Raw genomic sequence first — 25,842 nt, 5'->3', positions numbered from 1 at the left:
GATGGAATTCCAGTTGAGCTGTTTCAAATCCTAAAAGATGATGCTGTGAAAGTGCTGCACTCAATGTCAGCAAATTTGGAAAACTCAGCAGTGGCCACAGGACTGGAAAAGGTCAGTTTTCATTCCCGTCCCAAAAAAAGCCAATGCCAAAGAATGCTCAAACTACTGCACAATTGCACTCATCTCACACTATAGTAAAGTAATGCTCAAAATTCTCCAAGCCAGGCTTCAGCAATACGTGAACCATAAACTTCCAGATGTTCAAGGTGGTTTTAGAAAAGGCAGAGGAACCAGAGATCAAATTGCCAACATCCATTGCATCATTGAAAAAGCAAGAAGAGTTCCAGAAAAACATCTATTTCTGCTTTCTTGACTATGCCAAAGCCTTTGACTGTGTGGATCACAATAAACTGTGGAAAATTCTGAAGGAGATGGGAATGCCAGGCCACCTGACCTGCCTCTTGAGAAACCTGTATGCAGGTCAGGAAGCAACAGTTAGAACTGGACATGGAACAACGGACTGGTTCCAAATAGGAAAAGAAGTACGTCAAGGCTGTATATTGTCACCCTGCTTATTTAACTTATAAGCAGAGTACATCATAAGAAACGCTGGACTGGATGAAGCACAAGCTGGAATCAAGATTGCCAGGAGAAATATCAATAACCTCAGATATGCAGATGACACCACCCTTATGGCAGAAAGTGAAGAACTACAGAGCCTGTTGATGAAAGTGAAAGAGGAGAGTGAAACAGTTGGCTTAAAGCTCAACATTCAGAAAACCAATGGCATCCGGTCCCATCACTTCATGGCAAATAGATGGGGAAACAGTGGAAACAGTGGCCGACTTTATTTTTCTGGGCTCCAAAATCACTGCAGATGGTGACTGCAGCCATGAAATTAAAAGATGCTTACTCTTTGGAAGGAAAGTCATGACCAACCTAGACAGCATATTAAAAAGCAGAGACATTACTTTGCCAACAAAGGTCTATCTAGTTAAGGCTATGGTTTTTCCAGTGGTCATGTATGGATGTGAAAGTTGGACTATAAAGAAAACTGAGCGCCGAAGAATTGATGCTTTTGAACTGTGGTGTTGGAGAAGACTCTTGAGAGTCCCTTGGACTGCAGGGAAATCCAACCAGTCCATCCTAAAGGAGATCCCTCCTGGGTGATTGTTGGAAGGACTGATGTTGAAGTTGAAACGGCAATACTTTGGCCACCTGATGAGAAGAGCTGACTCATTTGAAAAGACCCTGATGCTGGGAAAGATTGAGAGCAGGAAGAGAAAGGGACGACAGAGGATGAGATGGTTGGATGGCATCACAAACTCAATGGACATGGGTCTGGGTAGACTCTGGCAGTTGGTGATGGACAGGGAGGCCTGGCATGCTGCGGTTCATGGGGTTGCAAACAGTCGGACATGACTGAGCAACTGAACTGAACTGAACTGAACTGAAGAGTGGGTTGCATCATACAAGACAGAGAGACCCAGAGAAAAATACAGGAACTCTAGCTATGGCTCTTGATATATAGTTTTTAAATTAGAATTGGGAAATATATCAAAAACTATTTATTAATTCAACAGATGAATGTGTTCAAATAGGTATTTGGTATCTGTGGAAGTATCTTTAGTTATACACAATTATACATGTTTGAATTATATTAGGTTGGTGCGAAAGTAATTGCAGTTTTTGCATTGTTGACATTTGTTATTTGATATTGGAATACTTTCTTAAATAAATGTGATTATGTTAAAACATCATTTTAATGCACATTTCTCATGCTATGTTTTTTCCTAATGATTTATTACTTGCTCTATATTTTAGGCTAGGGAAACGATGTTAGACAAAATCAAATTCGAGTGATTTTCTTATTTGAGTTCAAATGGATTGTAAAGCAGTGGAGACAGCTTACAACGCCAACAATACCTTTGGCCCAGGAACTGCTAATGAACATATGGTGTAGTGGTGGTTCAAGAAGTTTTGCAAAGGAGATGAGAGTCTTGAAGATGAGGAGCATAGTGGCCGGCCATCTGAAGTTGACAACAACCAACTCTGAGCCATTATTGAAGCTGTTCCTCTTAAAACTTCACGAGAAGTTCCCCAAGAATTCACCATCAGCCAGTCTATGGCCTTTTGGCATTTGAATCAAATTGGAAAGGTGAAAAAGCTTGATAAGTGGGTGCCTGATGAACTGACTGAAAATTTTAAAAATTGTCATTTTGAAGTGTTGTCTTTCTTATTCTACACAACAATAAACCATTTCTTGGTCGGACTGTGCTATGTGATAAAAAGTGTATTTTATATGACAACTGCTGATGACCAGCTCAGTGGTTGGACCGAGAAGAAGCTCCAAAGCACTTCCCAAAACCAAACTTGCACCCAAAAAAGGTCATGATCCCTGATTGGTGGTGTGCTGCAGATCTGATCCACTACAGCTTTCTGAGTCCCAGCAAAACTATTACATCTGAAAACTATGCTTAGCAAACTGATGAGATGCACTGAAAACTACAATGCCTGCACCTGATATTGGTCAAAAGAATGGGCCCAATTCTTCTCCATGACAACACCCAACCGCATGTCGCACAACCAACACTTCAAAAGTTGAATGAGTTGGGCTGCCTCATCAGCTATATTTACCTGACCTCTTGCCAACTGACTACTACTTCTTCAAGCATCTTGACAACCAGCAGCAGGCAGAAAATGCTTTCCAAGAAATCGTAGAATACCGAAGCACAGATTTTTACACTACATTAATAAACAAACTTAATTCTCATCGGCAAAAATGTGTTGATGGTAATGGTTCCTATTTTGATTAATAAAGATATGTTTGGGCAAATTATAATGATTTAAAACTCACATCTGAAATCACAATTACTTTCATACCAACCTAATAATTAATAAAACTCATAAACATAATAATTATAACAATAGGTAATATTTATCAATGTTAGGTATGCTAGGCACTTTGCTAGTTATACCTTTTAATTTAATTTAAATTTCTTCTATTTAATATAAGTAAAACCATCATAAGTTATACAGGACAAAAACAAAACAACATCAAAGTTTTGGAAGTGTTACTGGCATATTAGCTAAAAACTTTGTGAAATCAGCATAGATTTTGCTTTGTAGCATTCTGGACATATTACTTCTATTCCTCATGTGTTCCATGTCCCCAGGAGAGAGCCATCTGAATAGTGGACTCCTGAAATGTATTTAGTCATCCTTGTTAAAATGAGAATATCAACAAAATGATTAATAACAACATTTTGCATTGGTGTAGTCTTTTTACCTTTCAAAGGACACCCACACGCAATACCTCACAGGTACATCTTATAGAAAAAAGAGTCATGTTGAAAGAAAATAGAAACCTTTTGTCTCTCTTAAAATATGCATGTGTGTATGCTATGTCGTGTCAGTCACTTGTGATTCCCTGCGACCCTATGGATTGTAGTCCACCAGGCTCCTCTTGATTCTTCAGGCAAGAATACTGGAGTGGGTCGCCATGCCCTCCTCCAGAGGACCTTCCTGACTCAGGGATTAAGCCTCTGTCTCCTGGGGCTCCTGCATTGCAGGCAGATTCTTTACTGCTGAGTCACTAGGGAAACCCATCTTAAAATATACCTTGACACAAATTTGATTTTGATGAGCCCAAACTAAGATGATGTAGCTAAGCAACTAACTTCAAAAGGCCTGTTAGTGCTCCCTCCTAGGGGTAGGGAAAATGGGGTTGCTGAAATCAAGGGCCTGGCGGTCAAAGGGCATTACAAGGGAGCAGTGTGCAATTTTATAGGTTGTATTTTGGATAATAAAGGAGCTACTCTGGGGAAGAGAAATGTAATTTGGGTGAAACAGTATTAATTGAAATAGAACGATATACAATAACTTTGTGAGAGTGTTTTTTTAAGTCCAGCTCCCACTTCAGTTCAGTTTAATTCAGTCACTCAGACGTGTCCAACTCTTTGCTACCCCATAGACTGCAGCACGCCAGGTTTCCCTGTCCATCACCAACTCCCGGAGCTTTCTCAAACTCATGTTCATCAAGTCAGTGATACCATCCAACCATCTCATCCTCTGTTGTCTCCTTCTCCTGCCTTCAGTCTTTCCCAGCATCAGGGTCTTTTCAAATGAGTCAGCTCTTTGCATCAGGTGGCCAAAGTATTGGAGTTTCAGCTTCAGCATCAGTCCTTCCAATGAACACCCAGGACTGATCTCCTTCAGGATGGACTGGTTGGATCTCCTTGCAGTCCAAGGGACTCTCAAGAGTCTTCTCCAACACCACAGTTCAAAAGCATCAATACTTCAGTGCTCAGCTTTCTTTGTAGTCCAATTCTCACATCCATACATGACTACTGGAAAAACCATAGCTTTGACTAGATGGAACTTTGTTGGCAAAGTAATATCTCTGCTTTTTAATATGCTCTCTAGGCTGGTCATAGCTTTTCTTCCAAGGAGCAAGCGTCTTAATTTCATGGCTATAGCCACTATCTGCAGTGATTTTGGAGCCCAAGAAAATAGAGACAGCCACTGTTTCCACTGTCTCCCCATCTATTTGCCACGAAGTGATGGGACTGGATGCCATGATCTTAGTTTTTTTGAATGTTGAGTTTTAAGCCAACTGTTTTACTCTCCTCTTTCACTTTCATCAAAAGTCTCTTTAATTCTTCTTCACTTTCTGCCATAAGGGTAGTGTCATCTGCATATCTGAGGTTATTGATATTTCTCCCAGCAATCTTGATTCCAGCATGTGCTTCATCCAGCCTGGCATTTTGCATGATGTACTCTGCATATAAGTTAAATAAGCAAGGTGACAATATACATCCTTGACGTACTCCTTTCCCAATTTGGAAACAGCCTGTTGTTCCATGTCCAGTTCTAATTGTTGCTCCTTGACCTGCAAACAGATCTCTCAGGAGGCAGGTAAGGTGGTCTGGTGTTCCCATCTCTTTAAGAATTTTCCAGTTTGTTGTGATCCATAGTTCCCACTAATAACGCCATGGAAAGGTTACTACTCTTTCCTTTTTTCATCAATTGTTTAGGTTGATTGATATTAATAGTTAGATGTTTAGATAAGTTGTATGAAGGTGTGGATAAATATATAATGGAATTTTAAGATAAATCAAACAAGCAATTGCAGTACATAGAAAATTTAATTTGAAATAACTTAAAATATTTCATCAAGATGCTTTGATTCAGTGTCTGGGTACCATACATTTAAGAAAATGTTTGGGTCTGATCTCATATTAGTTCAGGTAAACAAATATAACCAAAAACTTATATATGTGCATATATATTTGTACACATATATGTATACATGTGTTTATATAAATACATGTATACATATATTCAGGTTATACATATATATTCTATATATATAGAGAGAGTCAAGATACATACGTATATAAGTCTACTCTCACCCAGAGGTTAAATTCTCTACTTTTACTCATGGCACATATTTTAGAAAAATTACTCCCAAAAGGTGCACTTTAATCATATATGGAATGAATCTCTACTCTTCCACTTTTAACTAAAGTTCTTTAAGGTTAATTCAGATATAGAATGAAACTCACTTTTGTTGAATCCCAGAGGAATCTGAGCTGAAAGAAACCTAAGTATACCCTGAGGCTTGTTTCCTGTCTTTAGGCAGACAAACGAAGTAAAGCCACCAAGAGAGATGGACTGCTTGTTCTTTACTTTCAGAGCTCTATTTCTCAACTCCCAGCATAGAAACATCTATTTCATGAAGTGATTTTCTTAAAATAATCTTTTTGTTACCTATGGACACAGCAAAGTAACCATGCACAATTAAATTTTTAGCTTGCCTCCAACTGGACTTTTTTTCTAGAAATCTTCCTCCATGATTATCAGCAGTAGCAAGTATGGCAGGAGAAACGCAGTTCTCTAAGGGAATGAGATTATTTCAAATGGATAGGCCTTTTCAGCAAAATGTTTTGTGAAAGTTTCTTGAAGTGTACACTTTCCTTTAGTGCAGACCCAAAGACTTGTGTTCTCACACAAGTATAAACTTATTTGGGGGTTTCAAAAGTCCCCCATACTTTCATTTTTGTGTGGCCTTTTAAAATGTAAATTAAAAAAAAATCTATGATTTACTAGATGCAGCAAGTTGTTAAAAATGGACATACATGTCAATTTAGATTATAAATTTGGGATTACAATGAAGCATCAAGACCATAAAGAACACAAACATTTTATTTTTATAAAGAGACTTGCACAGAAGGAACATGTTTCTGTTGTGTGTGTGTTTTTATTTCCTTAGCTTGTCTCTGTTGTGTGCACAAAACTAGGAGAGGATGTTTTCCTTTATTTTGGTTTAGCTAAGGATGCTCTGATATAATATATTTTAAGAGGTGAAAACTTGTAGTTCTTAATCTATAAAGAAGAATTCTCTAGGTGAATAAATAAGAAAAATACAAAAAATTAGGAAAATATGTAAACTCAAGTTATGAGGTATTTCAAAGATACAGTGCCAGTAAAAATTTTCTTTCCCACAATTTGCAACTGCTAGATCTCTTGCTTTAGTCTTTCTATGCTTTTATCTGAAGAAACACAGAAAAGTTTGAGATCAAAGCCCTTTTGTGGATATGAGGGTGGCAGTGGTTCAGAGAAGAGTCAGAAATGGAAAGTAATAAAGCAATATTTAACTGTCTTTATATAAGAACAAAAATATTTCCTTAAAACGTTGTTAAAAGATTTTCCTTTTAGTCCTGAAAACACTGTTTTATAGAGCATGTGATTGTCTGTGTGACACTCTTTCCAGAGTGAGGTTTTTCTTTTTTTTTTAAATACTAGGAAAGTATGACTTATTCAAATTAGATTTTCCATGCTATATTTAGTTTTACAGGTGTATTTAATTCTAAATTCTGGAGAGATTACATATATTAAAAAAAAAATCCCAGGAAACCCTTACACCTAACCCAAACACAGTTGCTTTTACCATTGCACCATGATCTCTCAATTTCTGTGGCTTATTGCTTCCATAAGTTAGAAATCCCTGAATTCTCTGTATCTTACTTCCTATGGCTAGAGTCTGAGAAACTGACCTACTATAATTTTTCTTCTAAATAACCAAGTTTCTTTTTTCAAAACTTTTTGATCTTTTTCTTAGAGTTAAATATGCTCACATACCAAGATTCAGGAATTCCCAGCAACCAGATTTCATTATGCATATACCAGAAACACGCAGATCACACATGAACATGCTCTCAGTCAGCATACATAGGCATTCATTAAAGGTGAAAACCAGTCTTGAGCCAAACACACATACATGTGCAAATGTACAAGTAACAGCAAATTATTTTAGATCCTAATGTCCTTTGAATATTAAAAACGAGCCAGGAGACAGCCCCTGTGACATTTGTATACTCTAGATTACACTTTTCATGTAGAAGTAGCTTCATATCACATCTCGTGAATTTCGTATCGCACAGCAAAGGACCATGCTGAATACCATGCCAAAGATCTGAAACAGAAGAAACCACTTGTTAATGACTTTCAAATGATGAAAATTGATTTTTAAAAAAGGCCAGCAAACTGCCTGTATGTTTAACTCAAGTTAACAAGTAATTATAACCAATAATTACTGGTTATAAGTGGCACTTCTATGTGTGATACATAATTATGGCTACTGGTTAAAGACTTCCATTAACTGCTTAAAATACATTCCTATTTTATTATTGTTTTAAAAATAACAAGACTCTGCTCTAAGAAAAGGCATCTATTTCTAGCTTATAGGACTGTTCTTAATAATTATAAGACTTAATACACTACTGGTTTTGGAATTTTATATTTCAGGTTAACCCCAGATCTCATTTTTATTTTTACTTTGGAAAATGTGTTTGTAACCATTTGTTGTTTAAATACACCTGTGGTCTAAATAGTTTTCTATTGCTGGCAAAGCTTTGAATTTTTGCAACACTGACCACATATTAAAAAATGGAGCATCTGGGGACTTTCCTGGTAATCCAGTTGTTAATACTCCAGGCTTCCACTGCAGGGGGCATGGGTTCATTCCCTGATCTGAGAACTATGATTAAGATTCTGCATACCATGTAGCATGGCAAAAAAAAAAAAAAAGCCACTGATTCATTCAAAAAGTGGACCATCTCTTCATTTCCAGTTAATTTTTAAGTGCAAATTATTCTTAATAAAGCATGATTATTTAACTCAATTTCACCAAACCGTAAACTGAGGTGTTTGAACTATGGCATTACTGACATCTTCTATGTCTTGGATAATTCTTTGAGAAGCTAAATATCTGGCAAAATCAATAGCTACTTAAATGGTTTGAACAGAAGGATGCCAAAAAATCATTTTTGTCTTCAATAACTTCTACAATTTTGTAGAGTCTGTGAAATGCTATGTGTAGGTGTGATATTTATAAACTGCTACCAATGTTTGTTCAAAGAAATTAGTATCATAATTCTGACTCTCTCTTCAATCTCACCCTACATCAGACTAAGATCTATAAATGCTGGATTTAAAAAGGCACGTGTTATCAGTTTTTGGAAGGGAAAAGATAGACTTAAGGGAATAACCGGGTTCGGGACTCTAAGCTTCTGACTGACAGAATTCAGCACCAGGGTGTGGCAGGGGAGACACTTAATGGCCATCTTGTTAACTGATTACACAAAAAAACTTACCTTATGAAGAAAAGAATAAAAGAAGGAACTTTGGGGGTGCTGAGTCAAGATGGCCAACAGAGGGCATTCCCCCTTTTCCATGGTTGTAAGGCTGGATGCAACCCCTACTTAAGCTACATTGTACCCTCAGAGAGAAGCTTCTTCAGTCTCCCCCGGCACTGTTGCGAGTCAGGGGCGACCACTTTTAGAATGGGCACTTGAGACTGTAAAATTGTTGGCAGGGTCTATTTGATACTTCTGTTAATGCAGATCTTTTTCAAATCTTCTGTCTCAGAACTGTCCTTGGGAAGCCACAGACTGGTCATCAGGCTAGCCCCAGGGTGAGTGGGGAGGGGCCTGAGAGAGGTCCCCAGATAGGAATGTCCTCAGCATAGTATTTTCACCCATTGCCCCAGCCCTCTGTGCTCTAACTACAAGAAAGGAGCAAAGATGACTGTGTGTCCCCTGAGAACTGCCAATTCATTAATTTCCTCACAATTCCATTGCCCTTGCCTTAGCTTAGACCATGAATTAACCTACATAGGAGGACTAGAGGGTAAGTCTATCTTGTCTGCTTATTTGTTCAATCATGCCTGATTCTTTGTGACCCTATGGCCCACCCAGCTCCTCTGTCCATGGGATTTTCCAGGCAAGACCACTGGAGTGGGTTGCCATTTCCTCCTCCAAGGGATCTTCCTGACCCACGGATTGAACCCACATCTCCTGTGTCTCCTGCATTGGCAGGCAGATTCTTTATCACTGAGCCACCTGGGAAGCCTAAGTCTATCTTGAAGTGAAAGTGAAAGCAGCTCAGCCGTGTCCAACTCCTTGCGACCCCATGGACTATACAGTCCATGGTAGTTCTCCAGGCCAGAATAGTGGAGTGGTAGCCTTTCCTTTCTCCAGGGGATCTTTCCAACCCAGGAATCGAACCAGAGTCTCCCACATTGCAGGTGGATTCTTTACCAGCTGAGCTCCCAGGGAAGCCCCAAGTCTATCCTAGCATTATAACTGAACCCCTGGACAGTGGAAATCACCTCTTTAGGGGCTTACCTAAATCTTGCTTCCCTCCAACTTTATCTCCACATTGAACTACATGTCCTTCCAAACCTGGGTGGCTCCCCTCTACCTTAAAGGATAAAGCCCGACCTATCAAAAAGTAACACAAAGAACTCAATTATGTGGACCCTCCTAAACCATTCCAGTGTCATCTCTTGCTACACCTACCATAGCTTTCTGACCCTATAGACTCTTGTACATTCTTCTTTTGGGCTTTAGAGGTACTGAGTTACTTGCCAGTGCATGGGTGCACTATGCTTCAATTTAGACTTTTATGTATGTTTTGCCTGGGTCCTGGGTTTGGGAATACTCATTACATGTAGATCTAGCATTTATTGACTGCTGCATTCCAGACACTTTATATGAATTAATTTCTAATTATTCTTTATATCTATTATCCCACTTAATCTTCACAACAATTTTATGAGGTTGATATATAAGATCCCCATTCTGCAGATGAAGGAATTAAGACATAGAGAAATTAAGAAAACTTCCAGTGACCCCCAGGGCTTGTAAGTAGTGGAGCTAGCAGTTGAATCCAGGGAGTGGGATGCCAGAGGTCACACTGTTAATCACTACATGGTGCTGGCTCTGAAGATCATAGGTGAGAGAGTTTAACCTATGTTATCTTCAATTTCTAACAAAGGAAGAGACTCGGAATTAAAAATCACTTGTCTAGTGTAAGCTTGATGGCCTCAAAATGGGAAGCTATTGCAATGATAAACTCAAAGTCATAATTCATTTAAAATGGAAATTTGTGTCATATTTTTAGAGAAGTATTGATGGATCTAATTAGCTTTGTTCTTAGATATCCTGTCAAAAAGTCTTTGTCTTTTATGAGAAATCTCTCCAAAGACACTGCCACATCACACTTGAAGAGAAGTAAGATGCAAAGGTTCAAAGGCTTTTTAGGGGGTCAGAGAAGGTATTCTAGAACTTTCTCACCGTGAGACCTGCGATTCCAATACCGACAATTCCGATGAGCTGGAGCTTAACACTGATTATGCTCTCAATTTCATCAATGCAATTCTGTTTTGGAAAAGAAAAGGTCAGGAATAACAACTGATGGTATGTGTGAATCATCCAGTTCCAATCCATTCCTGTGAGAGTTGACCTCTGTCAGCTTCTGGTCATATTTAAACCATTCCTTCTAGGTACTTACAATCTCCTTTAGGGTCTGATAAATCAAAAATGTAGTTGGGAGGAAAAGGATAATACTCTCCTTTTGGTGGAATTTTCCTATTTAGGCCAATGGCTGCTTCAAAGCCCTGAAACCTGGCTGGAGGAAGCTATTCTGGAACATGAGGCATTTAAAAATTTGCAGCCTCTCCTTTCTTTCAGCAAATAAAAAATAAGTAAAATACACCCAGAATAATAGCCCCTTGTTTTGGGTTGCCATTTATAGTTTAAATGATTTTACATACTTTTTAAAAATACTTGGTCCAATTCACAATGCAAGGTAGGCATCACCTAGTGGTAGGTATGTAAGTAAGAAGCTATAAAGTCTGTATAGGTTCAAATTTAACAAAGGAAAGCCAAGTGCTGGGGGCTGGAGGAATGTTTTCTTCCAGGGTGGCTGAGATGGATGGCCTTATTCTTCCATCTGCGTCCCACAGAGACTGTGCAGGGCAGGCCCAAAGAAACTTCATGGATGGGGGAATATTGGACACAGGGGCAGAATAGCTCACTCGTATAGTAATTGAAATTACTTTCTCCAACTTCTGTTTGGTCCTCTTAAATACAGAGGTATTCTTGCAATCCAAATTTGTCCTTAGGCTGCCCAGGTCCTTTTACTTGTCAATGATCAGCTCTCTCTGATACTTGCATAAGCTATATGAAACTCTTACCACTCTCCTCACATCTCCTATCATACTTCATTCATTCATGGTTAATTCATTCAACAAACATTTCTCAGCATCTGCCTTACATGCCATGCCACTGGAATGGCATGATGGATTTGGAGAAAATAAGACATGGTTTCTTTCACTCTCAGGGAGCTAATAGTTTAGAGAAGGCCAAGGACTCACAAAAATAATTACATTGCATTCTGGTAAAAGTTTGAGAACTACTGCTCTAAATAATGACTTCTTTACTTACTGGAGTCAAGCCACAGAAATTCTTCCAATCTTCCTCACCTGCACCTATAAACTTATACACCCCATTCATCCAGTGGCACGTACTACTCTCTGCAGGGAGCATGCAAGGTGAGCAAGGCACACTGCTTCTTGTCACTGCCCTTGTCTGTGGAAAGTTAACCCCTTTACTGACTCTGGATCTTAATCTCTCATCACTTCTGGAAGCTTGTACTGCCACTTATCTCCCTTCCTTCCTACACATTCAGCCTCTCCTTCTCCACCGACACTGTCACTCATCATGTAACACCATGCACATGATCTGCAGTCTAAAACAGAAATCCGCTCTAATAGTGTCCTCCAGCTCTGCCCGTGTCCCCTTCCTTTCTTTCACAGAAAGTTTCTTTCTATGAAAAAGAAACTAAGAGGTAAGGAGATAGGATACTGTGAGGACCATGATACAGATGCTTCTCGAAACATTCTCATACTTCCCTATTTCCCACATTGTTCCTGCGCTTTCCCAACTGCTTCACCAAAACTGCATGGCAAATGTCATTAAGGATCTTCTAAGCATCAAATCCAACACATCATTTCCAGCCTTTATGTCCTTGTCCTCTCCTCAGCATTTGACTTTATGGACAAGCCACCACCTCCCTCACTCTACAGGAGCATTGTCTTTGAACTTTCCTTCATTCTGACTCCTCCTACACAGTCTCATTCTGGCTACTTGTCCTCATGAGTGTGCATGCTCAGTCACCGAGTCGTGTTCAACTCTTCGTGATTCCATGGACTGTAGCCCACCAGGCTGCTCTATCCATGGAATTTTCCAGGCAAGAATACTGGAGTGGGTTCCATTTCTTTCTCCAGGGGATCTTCCTGACCCTAGGATCAAACTCACATCTCCCATGTCTCCTGCATTTCAGGCAGATTCTTTACCACTGAGCCACCAGGGAAGCCCATTTTGTCCTCACTTTACCCCTTAAATGATAGTACTTTAGCCCACCTCTTTCCTTATTCTACATGCTCCCCTGGGCATTTCCATCCACTCCTAGGCTTTAGCTATCATCAGCTTGCTGGATTCTGACACCTGTGTCTTCATCTCAGATTACCTGTAAATTTCACAGGTACCTAGTATACAAACTTAACTGAAACTGAAGCTGTCAACTGCTCCTTACCCTCTTTTCACCTCTCTTAGTGAGTGAGCCTCTGTCTACCCAGCAGGAGTCCAAAGTCTTAGCTTCTTTCCTTTTACCCCCTACCCACATCTAGTCAGTCACCTAGGACTCTGGATTCTACCCCGGACATCTCTGAGTCTGCCACTTCCTCTCCCTCCCCACTGTCTGTAACTTGCTCTAAGCCTTCATCCTCTCTTACCAGGGTGAAAACAAGTGTCACCTCATGGCCTCCCTCCATGGCTCTCCAGCCTCCTGTTCTACCAGTCACACCCCAAGTCGCCTGAGTGCTCTTTCTACAATGCAAAACCGATTATGTTCATCCTCTACTAAAAGCAATGGCTTCCCTCAAGTTCCAGGTATGAAATCACGCCTTTGCCAGCCTTTCCAAAAGTGTCCCTTGCCATTCCCTCCGGGCTCCCTATTCTCTTGCAATCCTGGAATTTCCAACTGTCATGTTTTCTGTTCCTGCTACTTTCAGGACCGGAATGACCTCCCCTTATTCAAACTTGGCTCAAGAATCCCATCCATGGTCAAGCATTCCTGACTCCACTGTGTCTCCACTGTATGCTGGGCAGATACTGTACTCTGCACTGCACCAGCTCCCTTGGCTAGTCTGTGAGGCCACTGAGGTAGGGACCATCTGTTTTCCATCTTCGAGTTTTCAGAACCTGGCATAGTGCCTGTCATGTAGCATTTAATAAAGGAAGGATTTATCAGTGCCATGACACCCATGGAAGGGTATGGGGCAACATTCTTAGAGTGCACACCCCTGGCCTTGGTGAACTTAACTAATGCCACTCTATTTGCCTTATCACCGGCAAGTCAGCACACCGTCATTCCCCAGGGTACCAGGAGACTGGGACTCAGTATTGCTTCACTTGTTCTGTATGGAATAAAACTGAGGCTAGAAGCCACTGTGAAAGGGCCTCCTAGAATCACACCCTCCATCCTGAGGGCAAGAACCATCTTAACACCACAGGCAGGATAGGAATCTGGTAGAGAAGCTTACCTTATGTCCTACGAGCTCCTTTGGGCAGGTGGGTTGGACCTGTTCAGAGCTTTCCTTTCCACAGCACTGAAACTAGAAAGTCAGAAAAGAGCTTTTAGGGAAGGTAATGGGAGGGCACAGAGGAAGAAGTAGCAGTTACAAGTCTGGGTCTCTCTGTAAAGGACTGGGATTGCTGAGGCCACAAAACATCTTTGTTGCCTGACATTGCAACCCAACAGCCAATTCTGGGGAGAGTGTGGTCATATGGTCATGCTGGCAAAGCAGAAAAATGACTTCACCAAAGTGTCCACCTTTTATGACAAGAGGTGACTGGAGGCAATCCAAACAAGGTAAGAAGCTGACAGTGCCTGTGTAAACTGCTGTTTTTAGACAGGAGTTGGGTCTTTAGATTTTTCCTTTTGGGTTTGCTGAGTAGCTAATGTTTTATGAGCTTCAGGAAAGGCTCATTAACTGCAGAGAGCCTGGAATAGAGAGGAGAAGTGACCACAGAGAACCCCAGGGACTGAACGACTGGCCAGCCACCAGGTATCCTGCCTTAGGGCTGCCCTGCAAAGACAAAGGAACCTGTGTGCTGTTTGACGTCCTTGGTGCGGCTGTGGCTGAACAGGATAAATGGTTGGCAACTTCCAGGACAGACCTGTGGGTCTGGGCTACCTGAAAACACCTGGCCAGGAGTTCATTGCTGCTTCTCTGTATCACTGTGGTTGAGAAATCAGGACACCACTGGCCTGGCCCACCTCCCCCGGAAGTCTTTCTCGATTAACCGCTGGTAGCTGAAGAGTACTGCCCTGACAGCACGTTCCCACAGGACGTCCTGGGAGAAGCCGCACATGCCTCTCTCACATACCCCTTTGGCTCACAACTGGGGGCTGAGTGAGGATCAGGGAGGCAAGGAACTTGCTCCAGGTCATGAAGCTGTTCTGCGGCAGAGTAGCAGCTAGAGATAAGCTTTTCTCACGTGAAGGTCATGGTTGTTCTTGTTACACTGCAGGGCCACTCTTGACAGAAGCTGGTATTTACTTGGGCAGCTTTGTCTCTCTGGGTGCATGTCTAGACTTCCTCTTGTCAACTCTGTGTTAGACCTTTTTCTCTTCTAGAGTCTACATATAACGCAAAAGGTGACTCCCACGAAGGCAGAAATACAATGCTGCTGCCTGGCTTCACTCAATTTATTCTTATTTTTAATTTAAGTGATTAGAGAGAACCTAGCTTGTGCATAGTATTTGTTGCTGTTCAGTCGCTCAGTCATGTCCAGCTGTTTGTGACCCCATGGACTGCAGCATGCCAGGCTTCCCTGTCTTTCACTATCTCTCTGAGTTTGCTCAAACTCATGTCCATTGAGTCGGTGACTCAACAATCTTTAGAAGATGAAATCTGAAGGAAGAAGTAAAGTCACTTACTGTTGAGTGGAAGGTGATAAGAGTCCCATTTCCCTTTTCCTTGTCTCTAAGGTAATCATTATAAGCTTCTTCATACATGGTCTGAACATGTCGTATTGCCTGAAAAAAATATCAGGAAAACAAAGGGACATGAGTGGGAAGTTTCAAATGCTCTCCTTTCATCAAGAAAAGAGCCCTCTTCCCCATCCTTCAAGAATATGGCCTTTCCATGTGTTTATTTGGATTTGAGGGTAATTCTGCATATATGGACCAGATTGCAGGTTCTGGAATTTCTAAGATGCTTCTGATGGAAGGATAGCCTAACCAAAAATAATTTTCACAGAATGGAAAGATTTCTTAGAGTGGAGGTTCTCAGCCCTGAATGGATAGCAGCAAAAACTGAACCCCAGGTTCCTGGACCCCACCCAGGTGATTCTGATGCACAGTCAGGGTAGAAACCTATGCATTCTTGGGATTCCCTTGGAACAAGTACTCAAATCTTTTCATGACATGGTTTAAAAGGTGTTCATACCAAGGAAAACTGTTTCAGCATTTATATACCATAGAAAATGCAGAGAATGCTTTTTCTAGTGTAACAGCATGTGACCCCCAAATCCATAGGCTCTCAAGAAGTTGTAAGATCCAATTCCTCTAACCTACATATTTGAGGTTAAAGGAATTTGAGTAAACTCCAGGAGGTGGTGAAGGACAGGGGAGCCTGGCGTGCTACAGTCCATGGGGTCCCAAAGAGTTGGACATGACTTAGCAACTGAACAACAACTTCAGAAAAATTCCAGAGGAGGTGATATTTACTCGTTCTACATATTTACCATTTAAAAAATCTAAAATAAATTCATAAACAGAATTGATAGCATGTGAATTTACATGAAATACAGCAAAACTTAAGATTCCGTTCTTCCTCCTCTTCCATTTCACTCCTCTTTGCATGTTTAAGCCTAAAAAGTTCCCTTTGTCTGTGGGTTCTTCTGATAACTTATCCTGCACGCTTACAGGTTGAGCACAAACCTAAACTGGCTTCATGGGCACCCAGAAGGCAGACTGTAGTCTTTGAGGTTGACCTGGCCTCTGCCCAGGCCAAACCCTAAGAACAAAGGACAGGCAAACAGGGATGCGAATGTGTGTTCTTCCCCATCCCTACTTCTCACACCTGTAATCTAGCTCCTCCCACATCCCAAGTGGGATCACCTTAAATTAGAGAGCCTTTCGTTACAAAAACCCATAGATTCCTTTATGTATCTAATGAAAGCAATTAACTACCTCCCCAGGAATATATGTGCACTTACATGTATGCACACACACACACACACACACGCTTAAGCCTGCACCACATTTCTAGGTTAAAAATTCTGCATAAAAGATAATTGTGGGGGTTATTTGGCTTTGGAATATCACTGTGGTTGTCAATATTTTCATGTCCTTTGCCATAAAGAGAACACTTTAACCATCATTAAAGAACATTTATAAGTAACATTTACTTACTACATCCTTGCCTATGAAAGCAAATACTCCAGTGGTTATTTCAGCAGCAAATATCACCAATAGGCAGGTAAAAAACTGTAAAGGAGAGAAAATACTAACTTCATTAATTCAATAACCTTTTTAATTTATTTAACCTCTTTAATTCTAATTCCATTTGAAAAACAAGGTTATTAGGTTGAACAGAAATATTACAGAAGGAAGCATCTGATCCCTTAGTCCACTTGCCATTTGTTCACTCAGTAATTCATTCAGCAATCATTTATTGAGCATTTGCTCTGGTCCAAGAACTGCCCTGGGCACTGGGTATACAGTGGTGAATAAGACAAGATCTCAGTGTCTCTGCTCTTCTGGACGTAATATTAATAATAGAAAGAGGAGGAAATGATGAATGAGTAAGCAATAGAAGAGTAAGATAATTTCAGAGTGATAAAGAAATTCCACCAGTGCCTGGGACCCATATGTTCAGTGACTGCTTGATGAACAAAAGAGGTTCTATAAAGATATAAAATAAGAGCAGGAGATAGAGAGTGACTGGAAGTGTTGGATTTAGGGAGGAGGTGACCTGAGACTGGATGCTCTAGATGGATTCTCTGAGGAGGAGGGGGTGGAGGTGAAGGGTGTTCTTCCGGACAGATTTCTGCTCTGATCTCGTGGGTCTGCTCTGATTAACCTAAGTTCAGTGATAAACAAGACACAAGATGCTCCACACAGGGGAAAAAGAAAGAGTGGAGAACTGAGGAAGTGAGTTAGAAACCGTACATGGCAGGAGGTCAGGAGAAGCGGCCACAGTTCAAACATCAAAGATTGCAGAGAGCAAGGAGAGGCTGCCTATTAAACCTGCTGTTTCTGACGCCTCGTGGAGAAATACAAAAACTTCCTTCCTGTGCCTCTTTTTCCTCCGGTCACACTGGCATTGGATGGATAGCAGTTAACTGCAGTTTTTCCTTTTTTTTTTTTTTTTAAACAGAGGCTGCTTGTTAAAACAAACCACAAGAGGGATGTTTGCTTAAATTATTGATCTCAAACAGCAGTACTTTTCTTGTAGATAACAGTGCTTCCCTGACTACAGGAATCTTGTAGCCTCCTCTCAGTCACTGTGAGGTATCATCAGGCACTTTTCCTCCCCAAACATCTTCACACTAATGAACTAATTTTTTTTTTCCAAGCTTTCCATAGACATAGGGACAAAGATAATGCCCAGCTCCAGGCCAAGTCCCTCCCCACCTCTCCCCACTTACAGATCCGAGAACACACTGCGACTCCCTTGTGGCCCCACAGCACCCGAAGAAGCCCACGGCCATCATCAGGGCCCCTGCTCCAACCAGCACATAGAGCCCTGCGGGGAGAGCACAGAGAAGATGCTGACCAGTCACCATCGGCTCTCTCCCCAGCACCAACGCCGCCAGCCTGGCCTCCGCCACCACCACCCCAGACATCCCGCCTGGCAGAGCCTTCAGTTGTTAATAGGATAAAGGTTAGCCCTTGGGGAATGCTTCCTGCTGAGCGCTTCCAACACCCGCACAAGGATCCTGAAAGGGAGGGGCTACTATAATCGCCAGGGAACAGAGAAAGCTCGTGTTTAGAGAGGTGAAGCAAGCCGCTCAGGGTCACATGACGAGCATCTATTCCACAACTTGTGCTCTTAGTCACCTCCAAGTGCCTCCTGTCTGCCTGGCACTGTACCTTCCAGCCTCCACTACCCCTGTGAAGTGAGTGTTAGTGCCATTCACATAAACTGGTAACAATGAATCCAAGGGTGGTGAGGAGCCAGTGCCAGAGCTGGGATAAGAACCCACGTCTTCCTAGGAGCCTGTGGTCTCTCGTGGCACTCTGGAATAAGTAGCTGTCCCCTCCTTGTGAGAGGCCCTGAGGACAAAGTGTCTGGGAGGGGAGAGGGCTGTTGATCGGCCCAGGCAGAGACAGGGAAGCAGGGAGGACGTGGGACAGAAGAGGGAGGCTTTTAATTAAGGAGAGGGGTGGAAGACACAGTGATGAGGCAGTAAGGTTCTGTGTGAATGATAAACTTTACAGGACAATACCACATACACAGGACACATGCTAGGTCATACATGTTACAAGAAAAAAGCTGGTGAGGGGAGGTGATAAGGTAGTATGCACCAACAGTGTTATTGTCAATAGACTATTAGCTACATTTGCTTTAAGGGCTTCTTTTCTCCAGGAACTGTTCTAAGCACTTGGCACAAATTTATTCATTTAATCTTCATGAAGCAGGTACCATTATTATCTTCATTTTTTTTTTTTTTTTTTAGGCAGAGGAGCTGGGTCCTGAAGGTCAAGTGATTTGCCCAAGATCATAGAGCTGGGATAAAAATACCCATCTGCCTCTAAAGCCAGCTCATGGCCATCAGCCCATCCTGCCTCCCCAGCAATAACAGCGGCCTCAATTTGAGTGATAATTTTGCTCAGTTCTAAAGTCAAGCCACAGGAACAGCTGTTCTCACAGAGAAAGAAAAGGGCAGAAATGTTCTCATTGTGAGAGAAAGAAGGACAAGCCAGGTTCTGACTTCCTTTTCTGATCCTGAGATAAGTTAGAACACAATATGGGGTCTGGAACTTGGCTTGCTTAGAATAATGCCCATTGCCTCAACTTTATTTTCTGCATTTTATTCATGTGAGTCACCTGGAAACCACTCCCATCCACGAGGGGGTGGGGAGTTGGCACGCCACCCTTGTGGGGAAACCCTGAGGCTGGCCTGCAGGGTGCCTCTGGGTGGGAAGCCCCCTCTGGGTGCTGCCGGTGGTTTGTGGGCAGACCTTGCTGTTCCCTGACAGACGGAGTGGCAGGCCTGCCACTTCCTGCACCACCCAGGCTGTTCTCAGGTCCCTTTTCAGAGTCGGGGAAGCCCTGTTCTTCCAAGGTCCCTAGACAGGTATTTATGTATTTCCTGCTAGGCAGGCTCAGCCACTTCCTCCCTTTTCCTTTTCCCTAAAAAAATAATTTCATGGAGAATGGATGTGGTAATGAGAGAAATGAAAACATATTAAAAATAATACTACTGTTGGCCCCCCTGCCTAAAGACTTTATTGTTCTAAAGAATTTCTTCACTTTTCAAAGCTCTTTTATTTCCATCTCCTCAAAGCAGTAAGTAAGTAAGTAAGGCAAGTATTTTACATATTTCTATTTCTATAATGGGGGTCAGGGCAGCAGAGGGCTCCAGGCAGGACACACAGGCCCAGAGCCCTGATTCCACCCCATTGAAACAGTTCCCTCACAGAACATCTCCTGGTTGGGCCACCTTATTGGATGGATTTCCTGCTTACAATGTCCGTTGCCTCTTCACCACTACATGATACTGTCTACAGATCCTGCTTGGAGTCACAGCCTAGAGACTGGATGCCCTGGGATCCTTATCCATCCTACACTCCAGTCACATAGGAATTCATCATGATGAAACTCAGCCTGTGGGTTCCCATATATGTCTTTCTCATCTATAGATGTTAAACCCTCAAACAAATGTTATTCACCCTACCTAGAATATGCCAAGAGCAAGATAGAATTCCCAGTCAGTGTTTGTTGGATACAAGGATAAAGAGACAGCAAATCAGATTGGAAGTTCTGGATGGACTATCAACCATCACCCATCTTTGCTTAGAGATACATGCTGGGACTACATTCCAACAAGCATCCAAGGAGCCACCACACGGCTGGGCTCTCCCGAGTCAGGCAGATGAAGACTGGCTGCAGGCCCTGCAGAAAGGCTCCTGAGAGTGTGCAGCCCAGGACGGAGGGGTGCTCCTGAGGAGGCTCGGGTACAGTGGACAGAGGCACCTGAGTCTGAGGCGGACAGAGCCGCTCCCCACTGTGAACAAGCTCACTCAGCCCCTTGCCCTTCTGAAGTAACAGCTTCCTTAGAAAATGTGCTTATTTGTACAATATTCCATTCTTCCAGTGGTAAAGAATCTGCCTGCCGATGCAGGAGATGTGGGAGACGTGGGTTCGAGCCCTAGGTCAGGAAGGTTCCCCTGGAGTAGGAAATGGCAACCCACTCTAGTATTCTTGCCTGGAGAATCCCACTGACAGAGGAATCTGATGGGCTACAGTCCATGGGGTCTCAAAGAGTCAGACATGACTGAGCACATACATACTTCATACTCCATTCTTAGGCTATCAGAATCACAGAACTCAAAGCAAACACCCTGAAACTAACCCAGCAGCTCCAGTTCCCGAGGCTTCTCCCTGGCAAACCTCTCCCCAGCACACCTCCTGTGCATGTGTGGCCACATGACTCAGCCCCATGCCAAACTCATTGGAGTTGATGTGAAAATCGGAAGAAATTCTACTCGTGGCAAAGGGCTTGGGCCTGCTGAATCCAGTTTCAAATCTGGCTGTAATACTCTGTATACCACGGGGCCACCTGTAGCTTCCAAGGATACCTTATCCTTTTTCTGATCTGGCCCTCAAAACACAGCTATTGAATGGACAGATTGATTGGCAGCCACACTTTAATTCCAACATGCTTTCTGTAGGTCAGGAAGATCTGCTGGAATAGGGATTGGCTACCCACTCCAGTATTCTTGGGCTTCCCTTGTGGCTCAGCTGGTAAAGAATCCGCCTGCAATGCAGGGAGACCTGGGTTCAGTCTCTGGGTTGGGAAGATGCCCTGGAGAAGGGAAAGGCTACTCACTCCAGTATTCTGGCCTGGAGAATTTCATGGACTATACAGTCCATGGGGTTGCAAAGAGTCGAACATGACTGAGCAAATTTCACTCACTTTCTGTGGAACCCTTTTGCTCCCACAGCAGCTTTGTGACACGTGGATAACCTATACCCAATCCCCTATGCTTCCTGAGGCCTGTTTCCCTTAGTTTGAGAGAGAGAAAACATTTTGATATTGCATTTTTTGCATTAACAGCTGGGCCTTGCCATGCCAGTGATCTCCAGGTGACATGCTACCACCAATTTCCTAACAATTCCATCACTTGTCTCTGGTTTCAGATCCTTCTTTCTAAGCTAGAAGCATCATTCCAAGTAACACAGAAAGGAGACAGTGACCTCCTAAAAGTCTTGTCTGAGTCAACTCACTTTTAAATGGCTCACCTTTTAGGGACTGAATAGTGGCATAGACATCAATTTCAGTGGCTTTTTGGCAGCAGATGATTTTACATATCCATCTAATGACCATTTTTCATCTAAAAATATTTTTCTCTGCTTCTATGCAACTTTCCCTTCCTCCTAGCTTGTCATGGACACACACAATTATATATGAATTTAGAATACTGGATGGGACTTAATTTATGGAGAAAGTTAGGACTTGTGTGATCAGTTGCTCAGCTGTGTCCGACTCTTTACGACCCCATGGACTGTAGTCCACCAGGCTCCTCTGTCCATGGGATTCTCCAGGCAAGAATACTGGAGTGGGTTGCCATTTCCTTCCCCAGGGGATCTTCCCGACTCAGGGATGGAACTTGTCTCCTGAATTGGCAGGCGGATTCTTTATCACTGAGCCACTTGGAAAGCTGGGTAAGGACTTGGGTTCTCGCTAAATAACAATGGCAGCTGTTAGTTATTGAGTGCTATTGTAGGAGTCACGGAGTCATTCAACACTAAGAGTGACCGCCACCACTCCAGTGCCTCAGGGGCTCTGAGTCTGTACTATGCCCCTGACGGGCATTATCTTAGGAATCTGGCGCCTGAGAAGCCTCAGTGCTATCAGCTCGTCTCTCGCTCTGACTACCTGGCATCTAAACCACTCCAACATCTCCCCTTCTCCTACTCTCCTATGTAGCCGTGCCACCCACAGGCTGACTCCTGCCTTGGCCTGCCCTGCAGGAAGAACAGCCGCTAATATTTACTGAGGGCTCACTGCACTCGAGTACATTCACAGGTGAAATCATCTCATACGCACATCAGCCCTGTGAGGTATGTAGAGGTGGTATTCATATTTCAGAGGGGAGGAATCTGAGACACAGAGAGGTAACTTACCGAAGACTGCACAGCTAGTAAGGCTTGGAACTGGAACCAAACTCAGGGCTCTACTCCAAAGTGCACACCCTAACTCCTATGCTGCGCTTTCAGCAGGAACCAGAAGAAAGGTGATTTTCTTAACTAGAAATCTGTAACTTTTCATTGGAAGGACTGATGCTGAAGCTGAAACTCCAATACTTTGGTCACCTGATGCGAAGAGCCAACTCACTGGAAAAGACCCTGATGCTGGGAAAGATTTAAGGCAGGAGGAGAAGGGGAGGACAGAAGATGAGATGGTGGGATGGCATCACCAACTCAATGGACATGAGTTTGAGCAGACTCTGGGAGATCATGAAGGAAAGGGAAGTCAGGCATGCTGCAGCCCATGGGGTTGCAGTCCATGACAAAACAACAACAATAAACAGCAGGAGAGTTCTTTATCTCCTTCCTTGAGAAAAGTGCCCAAGGAATCTAACACTGATGATTTCTGGGGTTTCCCCTCAAAGTATTTTCTGGGGTGGGAGCCAGAAATCTGGGCCTGCCAACTGTCTCTTTAGGTAAGTCCTCTTATTTCTCAGTTGTGTTATTTGCAATATGGCAATAATTATCTATACTTAAGTTTCTGTAAAAATGCTTTGGAGAAATTGTGTCAACAGTGTAAGCTATATCACATGTCTGTTTTGCAACTACTATGAATCTCAGGTACAACTAAAACTTGAGAAGTAAAAAATATTACCAGCGTGAGTGAGAGTCTTTAAAAAGCCCCAGAACACTCAGCACTGGAACCCTTACCTTACACATGACATCTAGCCACAGTCAAAGCCAGGCTCTGCAGCTCTGTATTCACCGAGGGACAGCCACAGACAACCTGGGATTCCAGAGAGTGAGTGGCTGTGTCTGAGCAGGCAGCTCCTTCCCCTTGGGGAGGAACCTGCTGATGCCCTCCATCCTTAGCTCACAAACATGACTTCATGTGTTCCAGCCTTCTGAGGGCCCAGGGAATCTCTCCCCACCCTGTGCCTCTCGAAGGAAGACCCCTGTGTTGTCTATACCCCTAAGGGGCAGCCCCAGAGAAAAACTGTAATGGGAGAGCAGACTGGCATGTTAGTGGAACTTGGAAGACATTGGGGGTTTCTCCCAAGAGTGAAGGAGACCAACATGAAGAGGGTCTGGGAAACAACAAGTCACCTAGCCTTTCTTGTTGCCAGTTCCACTCTTGCCAGCCTCTCCCTTCTCCACCCTAGCAACCAGTGGATGTGATACCCTGGGTCAGCCTCCAGGTCTTGACCTGAACTCAGAAGTCCTTGAGAAGAGGTGGTAGGTGCAGTCAGTCTGACTGCCCTGGCTCCCTGGCCTCATTTCTAACTCCCCTCACAGCTGGATCCTCTCCACACTGATCCTTAACTATGAAGTCAATTCCAGATCTTTATTATATGAAGGGACATTCTCTCCATCACCAAGGAGGAAGACACAAGGGTCCCAGAAAGGAAAGCATCCCCCTAGAGGAGGAAGTGCATGTGTGCTGTGCTAAGTAGTGTCCGACTCTTTGTGACCCCATGGACTGTAGCCCACCAGGCTCCTCTGTCCTTGGGGATTCTCCAGCCAAGAATACTGGAGTGGGTTGCCATTCCCTTCTCCAGGGGATCTTCTTGACCCAGGGATGGAACTTGTGTCTCCTGCACTGGCAGTCGGGTTCTTTACCAATAGCACCTTTTGAACTATGATGTTGGAGAAGAGTCTTGAGAGTCCCTTGGACTGAAAGGAAATCAAACCAGTCAATCCAAAAGGAAATCAACCCTGAATATTCATTGGAAGGACTGATGCTGAAGCTGACGCTCCAATACTTGCCATCTGATGCGAAGAGCCGACTCATTAGAAAAGATCGTGATGCTGGGAAAGATTGAAGGTGGGAGAAGCGGGTGACAGGACAAGATGGTTGGACAGTATCATCGACTCAATGGACATGAGTTTGAGCAAACTCTAGGAGATGGTGAAGGACAGGGAAGCCTGGCATGTAGTCCATGGAGTCACAAGGAGTCAGACACAGCTGAGGGAATGAACAGCAACAACCACTTGGGAAGCCCCAGAGGAAGAAGAATTTCCTACAAAGGGTGGCAGTCATCTGCCCAGAAGCAGGGAGTTACGTGTCTTCCTGAGGTCCCTCTCAGGGGAAGGTTGTGTTTCTTTAAGAGCATTTTAATGGGCCAAGCTTGTTCTCCAGGGCTCTTTAAAAAGTGGTGATAAGAGTTTAATGCGCTGATTGCTCTGGAACCTATTCTGAAAAGAAAATACACAGTTCAGTGCACAGTACCTAGCGACATGAAGTGAGATTTTCCAAAAACTGGGCCTGCTTCTTCTTTAAAGTCCTATTACCTCATACTGTTTGCTATGCAAGTCCATAAAATGGCATCCTGGTACATTTTTTTCTTTTCATTTTATTACAAGAGATCTGGTATCTTTCCTATTTGGAAAATTATTTATTGAGGAAAGAAATATCAACTTCTATAAACATGTATATTGCTCTTTCTATTTATAAGAAATATTTGAAATGGAGAGAAGTTTCCTGACTTCACAAGGACTTTGTTGGCACTCACTAGAGAGACAACACAGGAAAACAAACAGAATAAGCACAGGCTTAGGTATTGGCAAACCTGGATTGAGGGCTGAGCCCCATTGTGAAAAGCTGGAAAACCACAGCTGACTGCCAGCCCCCCTTTCCTGTCTGTTTCACACCCTGGTCCTTAGTCTCCTTATTCTGTTCAGTGCTAAGACTCTGTGATAACTCTCTTCTCTGAACTTTGAGCACTGAACATAAGCATTCTCACCACCAGCCCATTGTGGGTGACTTAGAGAGGGGAGGTATGACTGAGGAAGAACCAAGGGTGGCAGGCCCATGCCCACATCCCAGGTCACCAGGAACAAGCAGGAAGGATTCAGGCCCTGTTGTGGGGGCTGTTGTTTTTCCCACCCTGAGTTCACTTCCTTTTCTTCTCTATTAGACAAAGAACCTCCTTCACTCTCAGCCCATGTGGTCTGAGAGGGCTGACTTGCCCCAGCTCCATGGCAGGTGTGAGGCCCAGGCTTCA

General features: G+C 42.9%; 1 protein-coding gene across 1 annotated transcript in view; it reads right to left on the bottom strand.

Moving 5' to 3' along the window:
• Positions 1-5,128: 5,128 nt before the first annotated feature.
• Positions 5,129-25,842, bottom strand: part of TSPAN2 (tetraspanin 2) — a 40,388-nt gene continuing 19,674 nt past the window's right edge. The window contains exons 3-8 of the mRNA XM_043459964.1: positions 18,069-18,166; positions 16,831-16,905; positions 15,352-15,450; positions 13,952-14,023; positions 10,641-10,724; positions 5,129-7,477 (exon numbers count right to left, since the gene is read on the bottom strand). Coding sequence (XP_043315899.1) covers positions 7,412-7,477; positions 10,641-10,724; positions 13,952-14,023; positions 15,352-15,450; positions 16,831-16,905; positions 18,069-18,166 — 494 coding nt within the window. The 3' untranslated portion in view covers positions 5,129-7,411. The remainder of the gene's footprint in view (positions 7,478-10,640; positions 10,725-13,951; positions 14,024-15,351; positions 15,451-16,830; positions 16,906-18,068; positions 18,167-25,842) is intronic.

Source organism: Cervus canadensis, chromosome 2, assembly GCF_019320065.1.
Source record: "Cervus canadensis isolate Bull #8, Minnesota chromosome 2, ASM1932006v1, whole genome shotgun sequence".
NCBI lineage: Eukaryota > Metazoa > Chordata > Mammalia > Artiodactyla > Cervidae > Cervus > Cervus canadensis.
This window is presented reverse-complemented; position numbering and strand designations above follow the sequence as displayed.